This window comes from Hydractinia symbiolongicarpus, chromosome 15 (genome assembly GCF_029227915.1).
Source record: "Hydractinia symbiolongicarpus strain clone_291-10 chromosome 15, HSymV2.1, whole genome shotgun sequence".
Lineage (NCBI taxonomy): Eukaryota > Metazoa > Cnidaria > Hydrozoa > Anthoathecata > Hydractiniidae > Hydractinia > Hydractinia symbiolongicarpus.
The window spans coordinates 10,483,484-10,499,395 of NC_079889.1; the positions used below are offsets into that span (position 1 = coordinate 10,483,484).

Consider the following 15,912-nt stretch of genomic DNA (forward strand, 5'->3'; position numbering starts at 1 on the left):
AGAAATTTCTAAAGTAATTTTAAATGCAAAACTTACAAGTTTAGCTTCCGGGGTCTTCCCTCCCATTACGAAACCAAATTGCAAATTTGCTCACTTGTTTTAGTCTGACAACGTAAAAATTGACATTTTAAAGGAGGGAGTAAGTGTCAGGTTTGTCAAAGTCTACTGACGTTTTCAATTGGCTTGAACTAGGTTCCACGGCATGATCTTCTCTGATGCTAAATTTTTAAAATGAAGAACATCATAATTTGAAGCGAAATCGTGAATAAAGCGTAAACATTTTGCGTGTACAAAATTCCACAGTGAACTGAAACCTCGTTGAAAAAAAGGAACATGATTTACCTGGACTATAGAAGCCTTAAATTCTTTCTTAATATAATAGAAAATTTTTGTGTGCTGCAGTAAATTTTCAAGTTATTCCAGTAAGCGTTATATATACTGAACTTGTTGCAACGGAATAATAACTCTTATAATGGAAACCAACCTTAATAGAAACTTAACTGGTAATAGAAACAATGTAACTCCAACCTTTATAGATACTTAACCGATAATAAAAGCGGTTTAACTCCCATAGGAAAATTTTGAACGTTAAAGTTTTGTGTTTTTAAAACATTAAACAGGATCAAAATGTGTTTTTCATCCGAAGTATTCATTGGATGTTTTTAAGGTTTGTGAACTTATTTATGTTTCTTGTTTTTCTATTTTTTTTTTTTTTTTTTTTTTTTTTGCCACAAAAAGCACACATTTTAAATTTTTGTTTATTTTTACTATTTGCTAGTTCCTTTTCTGAGATTAAAAACACGACACGCATCGTATTTCCTCTAATAGGCGATCTCTGTGATAAGCGCCCTATTTGAAATGCGCCCCCTGTGATAAGTGTCCATCTAATAAGCGCGTTCGAAATGACTTACCTTCCAGGCTGTCTATAAGTTTTTTTACAAGAATAGTTGTTGTTTTCGTTTGAGCATGAATATTGCTAACTTTTAGGCAATAATCATCCTGATATATTCTTAGCATATTCTTAGCCTAAAGTTTAAGCAGCCTTATTTAACTGACAGACAGATAACTATATTTTGTTGAGAAAAAATACTTCAAATAAAACCTGAGAACAAATTATTTTATATCAACATGCAAAAAGGAACCAAACGGTCATAATATTCCACTTGGACGCGAGCAAATTTTCAACATGAGCATTTTCCTAGGATATTCACATTTTTTGTCTTATTTCATCTTTTTTTTCTATTATTATTGTTTCTAATTCATTTCACAATTTCTTTTAGATGCGGATAACGCGCCTTTGGTATGAAACGCTGGTTATATGACTTTATCTATTATAGAGTTATATGTGCATATTAAATAAAGCAGGAAGTTCTCGAGTTATTTCCGTTCCATTAAGCTTTCTAAATTACAACTTTGTCCTTTGTTTTTTTTATCTCATCCGCCATATACAGCCGCAATGATTTAGTTGTGTCTGAAAGTAAAGTAACTCGAGAACTTTGTAGTAATGGTGTGTGGTTATGAGTACTTGTGGAATGCGTAGGTTTGCATGCGCGTCAGGTAGCGTCACTTTTGTTCATGCTTTGGGGTATTTTTTGAGTAAAAGCTTTGAGCGCTGGTGTCGGCGACGTTTTATGCACTAGTTTGGGCGATTAAGGCAAAATATATTAGGGGATATAGAGTGGGAGTGGACGGTATATGTAGGCTAGGTAGGTTTTAATGAGTGGAAGGTTTTCAATAATGTTCGACCTAATGACATTCGTATAAATTTTGACTAGAAAATTTGCTCCGCTATACAAAAACGAAATAAAAGCGAATAAAAAAAATTTTCACTTGCCTTTACTCCATAGATAATTGGATTTTGACGATCACTGCATTCCATTTCATTAATTAAATTCATTTTTCCTTATATTCATTTTTCCTTGTGTGGAGACACTTCATACCATTTTAATAAAAAAACTGCGAAATTATGTCGTAAAAATATATTTTGAAAGATGAAAATTTGAAAATGATAATAAGCATAATAAGTTTGACACACAAATCTTAGTGTTTCTTGTCACAATTATTCATCAAACAACCCGGAAAAAATGGCTCAGTTTAACTTATAACTACATTTTAAGTTTACAACCTTTTTGTGCATTACATTTAGAAATGATGCTTTCCTGCCTAATTTATTCCATGAAAACTAATCTTATTTCTGACGAATGCGCTGATAGCTTATGAAACAACCAATTTGACAAATGATTAAAAATAAAAGAAATGAACGATTTGAAAAAATTGAATAAAAAAGTAAATATAAAAAATTAAAAAAATTAAAATTGCAGTTTCCAACTTGAATTATTTTTATAAAAATTATTTCCGGTTCCAGTTACGACACATTGTGGGCATATAATTTTATTGATATTCAGTGATAATCATTTCTGACAGTAAATACAACTTTGTAAAAGTCATGTCATTTTATTTTATCCTCGGTGAGTGACATGAAAACAAACGCAGGAACATGCCATTACAAATCGTCTTATGTCATTTTAAGGGATATATTTTTGTCTTGTGGGTTCAATCCGAATAAAGTGTTTTCTTGTATAGTATTTCCTAAATTGTCTTATTTCAATCTATTGACGTATTACTTTCCTATACTGTTGTTTCTTTGTTGTAACTCTTCATCAAAAGTAATGCAGTGATATTTTTTCTGTAAAAATTAAATTGATAACATACAAAAAGCCTTCAGCGTACTTTCAAGGCTGTTTATTTTTTGGAAAATTATATCTCTGAATAAAATGTGCGATCGCTTTTATTTCCCTATTCAATAATGTTCGCATACGAATGTCATAAAATTGTCTCCCAATTTACTTATTCGGAAAAGTCTTATTCCAACAAAAGGAGCTTTTTTATTGTTAAGACAAAGGTCAGTTTTTAATTCTCTTTTTAAATTTATTTTTAAATGCAGATATTACAAGTTTTGTTTTAGCTTCACGGTTTTTCAACCTAGTTGTAGAAACAAATCGTAATCTTTGCTAATATATTTTAGTCCGAAAACGTAAAAATTAGAATATTAGAGAAGGCAATAATTTCAGGATTGACATAAAGCAGGATGTCCTTGAAAGGAAGAAACTTTCGCGGACGAGCAATCTGGATTTTTTTTACGAGAAAAACTTTCGCGAACCGATAATGAAGTATTAAAACACAATATAAAACAGGATATGAATGTTGTAATTATTTTATCACACAAAAAAATACTATATAACATTCTTAGTCTATAATGTATTCGCAATTTTCCGAAATTTCATGAGCCTTTTGAATGAAAGTTATTTTCTCGTTGACAAAAATTATAAAAATTATTGTTCTGATTCTTTATCACCTTTGTTATAGTTTCTAAGCCTTTTTTCTCAAAGCCATTCCTATAAACTTAGCTAATTAAAAATTAAAAAAATTAAGACAACGATTCTTGTTTTTCCCTTTTACTGAGTAGTTAAATCGGACACACGTTCTAGAAAAATTTGCGGGAAAAAAACTTTCGCATACAACACCTTTAAGAAAATTTCGCGGAAGAAACTTTCGCGGAAAGGCCCCCAAAACCGCGAAACTTTCTTCCAGCGAAAGTTTCTTCCTTTAAAATAAGGCAATAAAACGGGTTCCCAAACTTTTCCCAGATGAAGTTACTATTCTCTGTCTGTAAAACTCAGGCAGGATTTTTATTTTGATAAAAGGAGCGCTTAAATCGGGTGGCAGTTCAAAAAGCTACCGCACATGTAATTTCGGTTACCGTGTAAATTCCTCCAACAGACTTGACTTGAACTATGTTCCACGGTATGATCTTTTTGACGCTAATTTTTTATGTGGAAAAATTCTTTCTTCACACGCATTACTTTGAAGCCGAACGTGAATAGGGCGTAAGCATTTCGTGCGTACAAATTTCCATAATGTACTCAAACCACATGCTTTCGTTCAATGCACAGTGTAACTTGTTGATGTGCAAAACATTTTAAGGAAAATAACATGACTTTCCTGGCTTATGAAATGGCTTAAATTCATTGTTACAACAACAAATGTTTTGTATGTTGTTGCAAATGAATTAGTTATTCCAAATTTTCAGTTAGAACATGTTCTTTTCTTTTAAATGTTCCGCATATCAACAAGTTACACTGTGCATTGAAGGATTTTTTTTTGTTAATTTTTTAATAAAAGTGTATAAAAATTGAGTAAGATCCCTACCTTTTTATTTTTCTTGTTGTGAACTCTGTACGTCATTTGTAGTTGCGTTCAGGTATCAGTTTAAACTGTTACCGGTTACCTCAACGGAGCGATTGAACGTTGCTTAGATACGTGAGACTATTTCGAACGAAGGCTGCTTAGGTACGAAGTATTTTTGCTGACGGTGTTACACCTGATGAGGTGAAAGTAAGCCAACAGAACTGTACAGCATCATCTGTAAGTGAAATGCTGAATACTCCCAAAGTTGTTCACAATGCAAAACATCAAATGCAACGAAAGGAAAAGACTGTCAACGCGTTAACCGAGGCAGAGAGTTTGATAGACTTACTTCACAATAGATCCATTGTTCGTTCTGTACGTTTCACCGGGAAATGCTATATGTCATTCAACTACCATAGCCTTCGACCAAATGGTACACAGGTGGATACATTGCAACGATAGAGCGGTAATTTTCTGTGATGACCGCCTTATTAACAGTCACGAGTCATATGTTTTCTTTTTAGAAGAGCTGAGATAAGAATATTTTAACCGGAATGAGTCAGCAAGGCACGGCGGGTAAAAACGGTCCAAGAAATGCTTATCAAAAGCGTCCGCGTTTTTCGGCCCGTAGGTTTTTAAAAACGGTCGAGGACCGTAAGTATTATATCTTTGGTACATGGTACCATACTTTTATCTGGTATGTGTTTTAAACGTGTCTGATGGTTTTACGAGCGCTAGAATTTGAAAGTCGAATAAATTTTCTTTCGATCGAATACAAACATGCTTATGTTGAACATCGTGGAATGTCTTTTTAGCTGTCTTGAAATAGTGCCTCTTTCAATTTTACCCTTCCAGTAACAAACTTTGTTGGGTATAGAATAGTATTAAATGGTATTATTTTTCTATTTGAAGGCATTAAAACGCAAGTTGTAAGACGAATCTTCAATTCTGTTGTTTTACATTTTTTAATTTTGAAGTTTTTTTGGTAAATAAAAGCAACGGAAGTATGGGAAAATTGTAGTAAGCTACGTATGGCAGTCTCAGGAATTAAGAAATGGCGGCCATTTTTAAATTGTTTCTTTTTTATTATATTCTGTAAACTAAGGTGTGTTAATGGTCTATCTGGCTATGTCCTATGAGTATAAGTATATTTTAGGTCTCATATAGCCGACTTCTCAATTTTTCACAATATATACAAGAAACCCATCCATATAAAAAAAATTAAAACTTGTCTTTAAAGCTAGCTAGCTAGCTAAATATTTTGTGGATGTGTTGTCCCATTGTATAGCTATAGCTAGCTATGCTTTATTCTGACTAAATTTTCTCATGTATTAATTTTTTCGCAAGTTTTCATTCATCCACAAGTAACAAGGAAAAATTTAGGGTTTTTAGGCAAAATAGATGCGTTAAACCGTAGCTAGCTAGAGTTCTGTGTATAGATGAGCGAATGTTTACAAAGTTCTGTATATGTACGCGCATTCTTACAGGCAATAAAAGAAGGACCACATAAGAAAAACTATTTCCACTAATTTATATATTTAAGGAATAAACGATCTAAAAGGAGCTGGAATTGGAATACCGTTTTTTTTAATTAAGAAAAGAAAAATGTTTTTCCCTATAAATAACGAACTTGTGTTTATATATATATACGTTTATTCTTATTTTTTTTAAAACATTCCAAGACATAAAAATTCATTTCTTTGTGTCATTCGCCAAAATAAATTCCGTTAAAATAAACATTTTTTTGTATTCGCCAAATTAAATCCTCGCCAAATTTTATAAAATTTATCATTCGCAAAATTAAATCCCCGCCAAGTATTCCATTTTGGTCATTCACCATTAAATACTCTCCAAAATTTATCCACTTAAGATAGTAAATAAAAATATCCTCTCTTTTTCATCTTCTTTTTCTAAAATGACAGATAATAACTTTTCTTTTCTATATATATATATAATATATATATTTATAATTACCTATGTTTTTAGATCATGTATAATGATGTCAGATTTAATTGATTCATATGCAGAGTTGGACGAAAAAAATATCCTCGTCATCAATTTAATAAAGTTTCACTTCGATACAATTTTAACATCTCTTAATCGAAAAATTCAAGCAAAACAAACTTTGTATAATCCCTTCAAAGTTGTCATTAATGAACGTGTCCATTCCGAAATATTTTTAGCTGTTTATAAAGCCATTCGCGACTTCCGCACAGCTTACGGTAGAGAATTGATTGTTAAGAAAGACAAAAGTGGTATCATTAAAGAAATTAGTATTATTTTTCACCATCTTGGGTCATTGAAATTCCATTTATCAAACTTGTCTAGCCTTGATATCAATAAAATATTCAAAAAGAAGTTTAAAAGCAATGCCGTCGGTGATATAATATGTGACGATGAAAAAAAATGTATTTTACATTACAAAGTGTCAACAAAGACATTAAATATAACTGCATCGTACAAAGTTGTCAATCAATATGGTATGGTATGTAGTTATTGACAGAATTGGATTTTTATCCTAGTTAAATGTTTTTATTTTGTTGTATTTCTATGCCATGCCTCCTAAAGGAAAGTCAAAGGCACAAAACATTAAGTTTTCCCAGTTAGGAAAATATACATCAAACAGAAAAAAAATCAACGATATGGATTTGAAAATTTCAAATCAGAGTAACCTAATTGAGGAAAAACAAAAACAATTAGCAGCATTGAGCAGTGAGATAACTTTGATTGAAAGGGATGTTGATAAGTTAAGAAATAGATTAGCTAGAAAAAGAAAACGTGTTAGACACCTAAACTATGAGTGTAGTAAGAATAGAGTGGACTCTGAAGTCAAATTTAGCATCAGCAAGGTAACAGCTGAGAGGCGTAGTAAATTCCCATCATCTAGTGATTTAAATAGATCAGCAAAAGATACACGTCGTCTGGAAACATTTGAAGCTTGTTCTGCCATTCACGGAGGGTCTAAGGAATCTGTTCAGCCGGTTATGTTTGGTATGATTGACACATTGTGTTCGAAAATCCCCTCAAAAATGTTTGCAAAAAGTTTATTGAATGCTAAATCATCTGTAGTAAAACAGATAAAGGAAACTACCATCAAAATAGCAAATGAAGAATTTTACAATTCAGAAGATAATAAACTACGTTCTCTCAATGTTTTTTACAGCCACAATGTCATGGGGAAAGCTAAATACATGGCAATTAGAAAGGCAAATAGAATTTCCCAGAATAAACAGAATTCAGTGGTTAATTATATTCAGTATCCTCATTTAGCAACCATTATCAATAACATTGATATAGGAACACTACATGACATACATCCAACTCTAACCTTTGGAGATGAAACAAAATCAGTTACAGGAAATTATAGATCGTGTGATGAATTTTTGTTACGATTGGCAAAATTCTATTTAAAAGTGAATCGTCAACGGAGTGACAAACTAAAAACATTCAATATGCTTGAAAAAAAAGATTTTGAATCTTTTCTGTTTGTATTTGCTCTTGGTGGGGATGGAGCTCCTATTTGTGGTATGTCATTTTTAGTCTCTTTTCTTAATGTTGGTAATCGGATATGCAGCAGCTCCGAAAACTTTTTAATTTTTGGTGGTGATACTGAGGAAAATTCTACTGTTGTACGCAATTATGTTCTCAAGTTGTTGTCGGACGTGAAGTTTTTGGAAAGTCAGGTTTTCACTGTTTATGTTGATGAAGTTGCCTACAAAGTTGAATTTTTATTGGGTGAATTACCTAACGATATGAAGATGTTGGCTTTTTTGGCTGGGGAACTAACAAATTCAGCCTACTACTTTTCAACGTTCGGAAATGTAAATAAAGATAATTCAGCCAAATTTGAATATACATACGGAACCAAGCAAAGTGACAAATGGATGCCCTTCAACTATCACAAACGCATAAGTGATGCCAAAAAGGTTGAAGGTAAAAAAAAAGAAATCGAAGTTAAATGCAAAGGAAATAGTGCAACGAAACGTAGTAACTTGACATCTTATATATCTAAAGTTTTGAAAGGTAGACAAGAAGAAGTCCCCTTGGTTGGCCATTATATTGATAAAGCAAAAGGCGAACCTCTTCATCTGAAGAACAATGTCGTCAAAGAGCACTTCATGAAGTTATTCAATCTATGTTTGGCAACTGCTCCATTGAATTCCTACAAAGCATTTAAAGATATACCTTCCTCACATGCTTTAATTAAATTTGTTAATTTTATACGTTCAGCAATGGGATGTAATTTTTTGTCGAAAAAAATTATCCGGTGGTTTAATGAAAGCAGTTCTAAGAATGAAAGTAGTTTCACTTTTCGTTTTCGTGGAAAGGAGAGTAAAGCCTTTCTTTGTCATTTCCCAGAATTAAATTTACTTATTTTAAATGAATTGAAGAGTGAACAAATGAAAATAAGGCTGCATCAAATCCATTTTCAGTTCATATGTTTGCGAAAAATTATTTCACTATCAGTACGTGTAGAGAATTTCAATTTGGAACTTTTAAAAGATTTAAAGAAGCAATGTAAACTACTTTTCAAGTCAAGCTGTTGGTATGATGTAAGCGTCTCACCCAGTTTATGGACTTTATGTAACTGCATACCTTTCCATGCTGAAAGTACTTTGCTGTGCTACGGTTTCGGAATTGGATGTAATAGTATGGAAGGGCGGGAGCAAAAGCACCAGATGATTGTAAAGTATTCTAACAATACCACTTTCCAATGTCGCTGGCCAAGAATTTTCCATCACGAGTACATACAATTGTTGCATCTGAGAGAAAACGGTTACGATAAGTTGCACTATGTTTCAAGAGGATCTGATTACATACCAGAGAGAGATATGTGTTGTGAACATTGCTTGCTGCTTGTTAGAAATAACTTGAAATGCCAACTATGTGAGAGTGCTTTCATGAAAAAGGTTTTTTCTGATTTAGAAATTTAGACACCGTTTTTTGTTTAAAAGTTCAGTATGTTGTTAGTTCGTGTTAGATGTATATTTTCCTTATTTCCTTATTCTGCTATATACTTTTTGTTTGCATAACATTTGCAATGTATATTTGTGAATCAGTGAGATAGTGTCTTTCGCAAGAGTATGAATATTAATTTTCCCAATTAGAAAGCTCAAAGAAATCAATTTTTTAATATAAATGTGTGTGAATTAATGTTTTGTCAGAACATTTGGTACATAAATGTTTACGACGTAATCATATAGAAAGTATGGTGACTATTACAGCATAAAATTTATAATATTTACATCAAAGAATATGTATTTTATACAAATATATTTTATTTCTATGAGCATGGCAATGCCAAATTTTCTCTTGCAAAAGAAAACAAATTCTAGATCATCATCATTTTTTTCTGTGAATAGATGTTATAAAACACTAGCTATATGATAGTTTATATTTTATTAAAAAAAAGTTTTCATAGTTCATATGTTTTATTTAAACAGAGTTGTTGTGTTATTATTTGCTTCATATTGAGATACAATGTGTCACAAAAGTAGTTTTTGTTGTTTGACTGTCCTGTGTGTTCTGGCAGCTAGCTAGCTGTGCTGCCTCCATCCCATCTTCTTTTTATTTTTTATTATATGCAATAATGAGTAACGGTAGCTACGAAAGCCATAAAATAACAATAATTTATCCATTTTTTACTCGTTATATACCAAATCAAAACTTTAAACACTTGCAGCAACCTTTCAGTGTGTTTAGCCAGGTAGCCATTTTTATTTTTCTACAAATCTCTCCATCGCGCTGCTGTTGTACCTGCTATTGTGAAAACCTAGGTTGCAATTGAAGGAGTGTCGAATTGCGGCGCAAACTCCATGTAACAATCCTTGACAAAATAGCCAGGCCGTTTGAAAAATACGAGTTAAGCATTTTCACACGGGAAATAGCCCGCCGTGAGGGGGCTTGACTACACTCAGTCTTGTCTTTGGAGAGTGACGACTCCACTTACTACCCCAGTCAAAAATAAAACAAAATCAAATAAAAATTAAGTTAGCAAGGGGGTTTGATCATACTAGGTCTTGTCTTTGGAGAGTGACGACTCCACTTATTACCCCAGTTAAAAAAAATAAATAAATAAAAAAATAAAATAAAAATATTAGCAAGGGGGTTTGATCACACATGATCTTGTCTCTGGAGAGTAACGACTCCACTTATTACCTGAGTTAAAAACAAAGAATAGCACAGTTGAACAGAAAGTGGTCAAAGTTAATTTTAGGAAGATAGGGATGTCTAGTTTCTGCTGATGACCGTCCGCGGACCTCTTTGAGGTGACCCAGCTAGACATCCAGGGTACTTAGGTTCAGAAATATAGGTCGAAACCTACCTGCCCTTGGTTAATGTTCTGTTCAGCTTTTCAAATGTGTTGTGTCCTTTTTATTTTATTTTTTTTTTATATATTTTTTAATTCCTTGTAAAAAGGGAGAATTGTGTTTTTAGAGGCATATTCTCTAGAGGAGTACAACCTCTAGCTTGTTTCCAAAGACCTAACAGGTTGAGTTCATCATTGCGGTGGCTTGCCACCTCTTTGTAAATTATTTTCTTTTCATGCTTCATGACCTATACAGATTTTGTTGTCTGGGTAACTCTGCGTTTGTCATCGACACAACATTTAAAGTGGCAGATAAACTGTGACTCACTGATTCATCATGCACGAATGAGACACTGATTGATGACAGTGGCAAACATCCAACATTCCCAGGTACATTATTTAAAATTTATTATGTTAAAAAACTTCTACTGCCAAATCAACTCCTACTATGTACTTTATATTTATTTTATTTTATTGATGTTAGGCAGCGTTTACATGGAGCCCGTAGTGAGTTCAAACCGGTTTGAGATTTCACTACGGCTGCGATTTTCAATACGGTTGACGGTCAAGTTTCTAATAGCGTTTACATGAGTACACCCGTACTCAAAGTCAAACCGGTTTGAAATTAACTACGGAGTGAGAAATAGGTTTGAGATTTAAAACCGGTTTGAAAAGCTCATGTAAACAGGACCGCGGACCGGTTTGGCTGTATCGATGTATCTACGCATGCGTCAATTATATTATACACATGCGCGAATTTGATAAATCTTGTTGCCGCATGCTGGCTGTCTTTCTTTTCGAAATGGACAACAACAACGCAAGTGCTTCGTGTTCTTCGTCATTTTTAAATTCAAACAACTTCAAGAAACGAAGATTAGGCTTAAGGTGAGCCTTACTGATTAGTTATCATATTTTTGATTTGTTGTACAAGTGGAGCAAGTTACCTATTCGTATTTTTCATCTTGTTTTTAGCAAAAAATCAGTTTCCTCAGCGACGATGTCAGAGGATCTAGAGAGTGATGTTTCAAATTTTTACAGCCATTCAGAAAATCAGTTAGAAACAATCAATATCAGAGATATTCATGACGATTTTCCGGATGAGCCACCACCACCACCACAACCACAGCACAGAAAAAATATTGCTGGACAAAAAAGAAAGCAAGCAGACGTTTCCACCAGAAGATGGACATGGAGTAGTGAGATGGTCGAATCTCTTTTACTCAACCTAAATGAGTATAAGAGTTCAAAAACATTTGAGGGGCTTGACTTTGAGGCTGATTTCATTAAAATGTATGGAGATTTAAGGTCCATGATGAGTAGAATGTACCCGGTCTCTGATTTTGGCCCCGAATCAATTCCAGCAAAAGAAGAGACCGAAACAAATATGGAATACAAAAAACGAGTTGAGCAGTTGGATAAATCAAAAAAAGAAGGGTACGCCCGCATAAAAAACAAAATTAGAGAACTGAGACGTGGGTACAAACATGCTGTAGATAAAGGTACTCGTTCTGGTTCGGGAAGACTTGTTGCTGAACATTACAACATTTTGAAGGAAATTTGGGGTGGTTGTTCTTCAGTGACAGCTATACCGCAAGGTAAAGTTTCACTGAATATTGAAGAAGACAACATCGTTTCGGAGGATGAGGAGTCGGAAGCACCTGTGATACCGGAGGAGGGACGTGAAGCACCAGAGGAAGCACGTGTAATACCGGAGGATGAAGGAAAATATAAAAACATGCAAAAAAAATTATCTGCGCATCAACGAGATATGGTGTTAGTTGACTTAACACGGGAAGAGCTAGAGATAAAACGTCAAAACACTGAATTGTTGCGAAAATCACTGGAAGGGACAGAGCAGGCAATAAAAGCAATGACCGAATCAATAAATTCTATTGGAAATGGAATAAAGGACGGCCTAGGACTTTTGGCCAATGCATTTTTACAATCTCAAGCACAACCAGCTCCTCATCCTCCATATCCTTATTACAATCAAGGTCATCACGCACCACAATATCAACAACCGTTTATGTCTCCACCTCAAACACCAAGGAGAACTGAAGAAAAATAGACTTTAGTTATTGTATATATTTTTTGTAATATTTTTTGTACATATTTGTATAAAAAGCTTGATATATTTTTAAAAAAAATGTTGAAAAAACTTTATACATATATTTTAAAACATTATTTTTATTATTTAGACTTTTTCATAGTTATTATATTATCTTTGTATATATTTGTAGAAAAAGCTTTATATATATATTTAAAAAAAATTTAAACAATTCGATTTTTATGTGTTAATCCCAAACAACCTTGTGGACTTTTTTGAAATTAGATTTACTGTTTCTTTAATTTGGCGGAAGCGACAATAATGTCTATGCATTGATAAAGTTTGAATGCACATGTCTTAACAAAAATTGCTGATGACTAAAAATGTCAAAATTTTCTATTACTTAAATATGACATCATATCTTTAAATGTGAATATCTTGAGAACGAAAAGACTTGTTAGCCAACTTTTTAAGCTTTATAAAATACCTTAAGTGACTAAATTTTGGCGAGTAATTAATTTGTGAGTGTTTGGATACAATAAAAAATAAAACATCATTTAGTGACTAAAATATCTATAAAAAATACAATATAATACAAGTTAAAAAGACGGTTGTTCACAAACATTTCTATCTATAAAAAATACAATATAATACAAGTTAAAAACAAATGTTCATAGTTTAATTTTCCATTTTATCGTGCAAGTATTCCATCACAGAATCTCTGACAGCTTTTCCTCGATGTGAGTTGTACGTGTATAGCCGATAAACTTGGTTATAATGTTCACAATTTTGACATCGTTCTTCGTTCATCATTTGTACTTGGAGCAAGTCAGGATGCACATCAACTTTATTTATTTCACAATAATTGTGAAGAACAAAACAAGAGTAAATGAGATTCATTGCAAAATCCAATTCAACATCGAGACATCGATTTAAAATTCTCCATCTTGCTTTTAACCGTCCAAAGGCACATTCAATTTGATTTCTGGCACGACGTAAATGGTTATTAAAAATCAATTCTTTTGAACTGCTACATGAATTAAATTCTTTCATAACATTAGGCAACAATGGGTATGCTGGGTCTCCAATTAGTAATGGCGGTACCGGTGTATACCCAGGCAATAATTCCTGTAAACAAGGTGGAAGACGGTTGTTCACCAACATTTTGCTAACTGAACTGTTAGCAAAAACCCTTGCATCGTGTACACTACCAGGCCACTTTACCTCCACATCGATAAAGCATCCTTTCTCGTCACAGATAGCTTGACAATTCACTGAGTACTTCATCTTGTAGCAGAAGTATTCCTGTGCATTTTCAGTTGGCCTTTTTATAGGAATATGAGTGCCATCAACACAACCGATGGCTTGAGGGAATCCAAACTTGCTTTCGAAGAGCGTTGCAGCATGTTTCAGTTCAGCCTCTGTACGAGGAAATTTTATTAACTCTGGACCAAGAATATCATTAATTGCCCCACACACTGATCTTAACGACTTGGAAAGAGTGGCTAATGATACACCAAATGTATTACACGTCATCCGTAAAGAGCCTTGATCCTTCAAGTAATATAGGACCATTGCTGTCCTTTTCTCAGCAGAAAGAGTGTCTATTCGAAATGAATTGTGTGCCGGTTCAACTTCTACACGGATTTTATCAACTAAATTCATAAATGTAGGGTAGTCCATTCTTAAGTTCTGACACCATTCCTGTTCCAGCAACGCTCCAGAGTATAAATTTTGCCACCAAAGATCAGTACGTCCTGGGTTGATCCATCTTCTTCTTTTTCGTCTTTTGTTTACCCTAAATAAAAAAAACTTCAGTCGTAAAGACAATAATTTTTCTTTCTGGATATTAAGCTAGTAAAGCACAGGACAGGGAAGCAAAAAGCAACCTACCTATGTTTTAAATTTTGCATTTTTCTTAGCACAGCATTGTGATCTTCCACAGCATTAAACAGATGTCGTTGCTGTTGCCTACGAGGTGATAGTAGATATTCAACATTTCTCGTAAACACAGCAACCAATGAACCCAGCGAACTTAAAAAAAATGATATAAGCATAGAGAAGTTTTTCATAGCATATGTCTTGCTCGTCGCCATCTTGAAAATAATCCTAAAAATACGCGCGGAAAAGACTGGAACTAGAAAAAAGATTTGACGAATTTTATTACTTCGCCAAGCCGTACCGAAATTGTTCATGTAAACAGAAGGGCTATTTCAAACCGGGGTGAAAGTCAAACCGGTTTGAACTCATTACGGGCTCCATGTAAACGCTGCCTTAATAAAATATTGTATTTAGGCCCGAGTCAGTGGCAATTCAAGAAGAATCAAAATCCCTATCAAAGTTTCGTTGGTGAGATTGTGATTGGAGAACGAAAGCTCGTCAATATAAAGAAAGTAGGACATGATTTGAACCACGCAATCGCCAACGGTGTACATGACATCTTGCATAATGCAAACCATTTATGGTGCACGCAACACCTCCAACAAGCAGATTCAACAAAATTGTAAAGCATGGGAATCAATCAAAAAATCGTTGGAAGAATAATGGCAAATGTATATGGTATGCAAATAAACACTAGAATTCAAAGGACTTGCAGATGATGACGATGAAGAGGATTTTGACATTAAATTGACAAGTTTGAAATCTATTTCGGACGACATTATGCCTGGTTTTCACTTGTGGTTTCAAAAACACAGAACAGATATATTTAAGCAATGTTTAGTTATGTCTGTACGAGAAAAACTTCAAATTGATGGACGGTTTTACAGCAACAGCTTAGACCTAAAGCATATGCTGTTAAAAAACTTAGCGACCTATCAACCACCACTGATGTGTGAGTGAAAATCTGACAAAGTGGATTAAAGAAAACTACTTGGACGAAGTGGAAAAGGCATTGTATGGACAAGGGAAGTATAGACTGGCGCCCGGATGCCAGCATTTTTTTGTTGAACCAACAACATGGCTTCGTTGGGGCCCAATTAGACGAAAACAGCCTTTCATCCCTTCTTCGTATGACAAGTATACTAAACCATCTGACGCTGGTTTAAAGAAGACTCCTGGTCAAAAACAAAGAGTTCGTCAGCCTGAGCCTGATATATTCCAAAGTCAAAGCCTTCGTACTGTCACTCTGCTGAAATTAAAGAAAAATGACACCCAGCAGCAAGTAAAAAAAAGTTATCAACCATTGATATATTTGATCCAACGCGAGTGCAATCAAAAATGCATGCATTGGTACATAAAATGGATATACGTGGCTTCCGGAACAGTGTGAAGCGTTGTGGGGAGTGGAAGCTGACAGAAATCATAGCTGTTAAAACAACTGCAATCACACAGTACACAAACAAGGAAGGAAAACTGAAGAAAAGTA

General features: G+C 33.7%; 3 protein-coding genes across 3 annotated transcripts; 2 read left to right on the plus strand and 1 right to left on the minus strand.

The window, feature by feature from the left end:
* Nucleotides 1-6,739: 6,739 nt before the first annotated feature.
* On the plus strand, nucleotides 6,740-11,578 carry LOC130628799 (uncharacterized). The gene is made up of 2 exons (XM_057441806.1): nucleotides 6,740-11,383; nucleotides 11,471-11,578. Exon 1 carries the CDS (start codon nucleotides 6,744-6,746, stop codon nucleotides 9,120-9,122), a length of 2,379 nt encoding a protein of 792 aa, XP_057297789.1. The 5' UTR covers nucleotides 6,740-6,743; the 3' UTR covers nucleotides 9,123-11,383; nucleotides 11,471-11,578.
* LOC130628801 (uncharacterized) lies at nucleotides 11,355-12,612 on the plus strand. Its single transcript, XM_057441809.1, has one exon. It carries the CDS (start codon nucleotides 11,496-11,498, stop codon nucleotides 12,564-12,566), a length of 1,071 nt encoding a protein of 356 aa, XP_057297792.1. The 5' UTR covers nucleotides 11,355-11,495; the 3' UTR covers nucleotides 12,567-12,612.
* A 489-nt stretch (nucleotides 12,613-13,101) lies between these two features.
* LOC130628800 (putative nuclease HARBI1) lies at nucleotides 13,102-14,829 on the minus strand. The gene is made up of 2 exons (XM_057441807.1): nucleotides 14,439-14,829; nucleotides 13,102-14,343 (listed from the first exon to the last, which is right to left on the minus strand). Exons 1-2 carry the CDS (start codon nucleotides 14,738-14,740, stop codon nucleotides 13,224-13,226), a joined length of 1,422 nt encoding a protein of 473 aa, XP_057297790.1. The 5' UTR covers nucleotides 14,741-14,829; the 3' UTR covers nucleotides 13,102-13,223.
* Nucleotides 14,830-15,912: the final 1,083 nt, after the last annotated feature.

Bases quoted from the DNA above. Each gene is read 5' to 3' on its own strand.
- LOC130628799 (XM_057441806.1), top strand. From the start codon at position 6,744: ATGCCTCCTAAAGGAAAGTCAAAGGCACAAAACATTAAGTTTTCCCAG.
- LOC130628801 (XM_057441809.1), top strand. From the start codon at position 11,496: ATGTCAGAGGATCTAGAGAGTGATGTTTCAAATTTTTACAGCCATTCA.
- LOC130628800 (XM_057441807.1), bottom strand. From the start codon at position 14,740: ATGAACAATTTCGGTACGGCTTGGCGAAGTAATAAAATTCGTCAAATC. The intron at 14,344-14,438 runs GTAGGTTGCTTT...TTTTTTATTTAG, and splicing joins ATGCAAAATTTAAAACATAG to GGTAAACAAAAGACGAAAAA.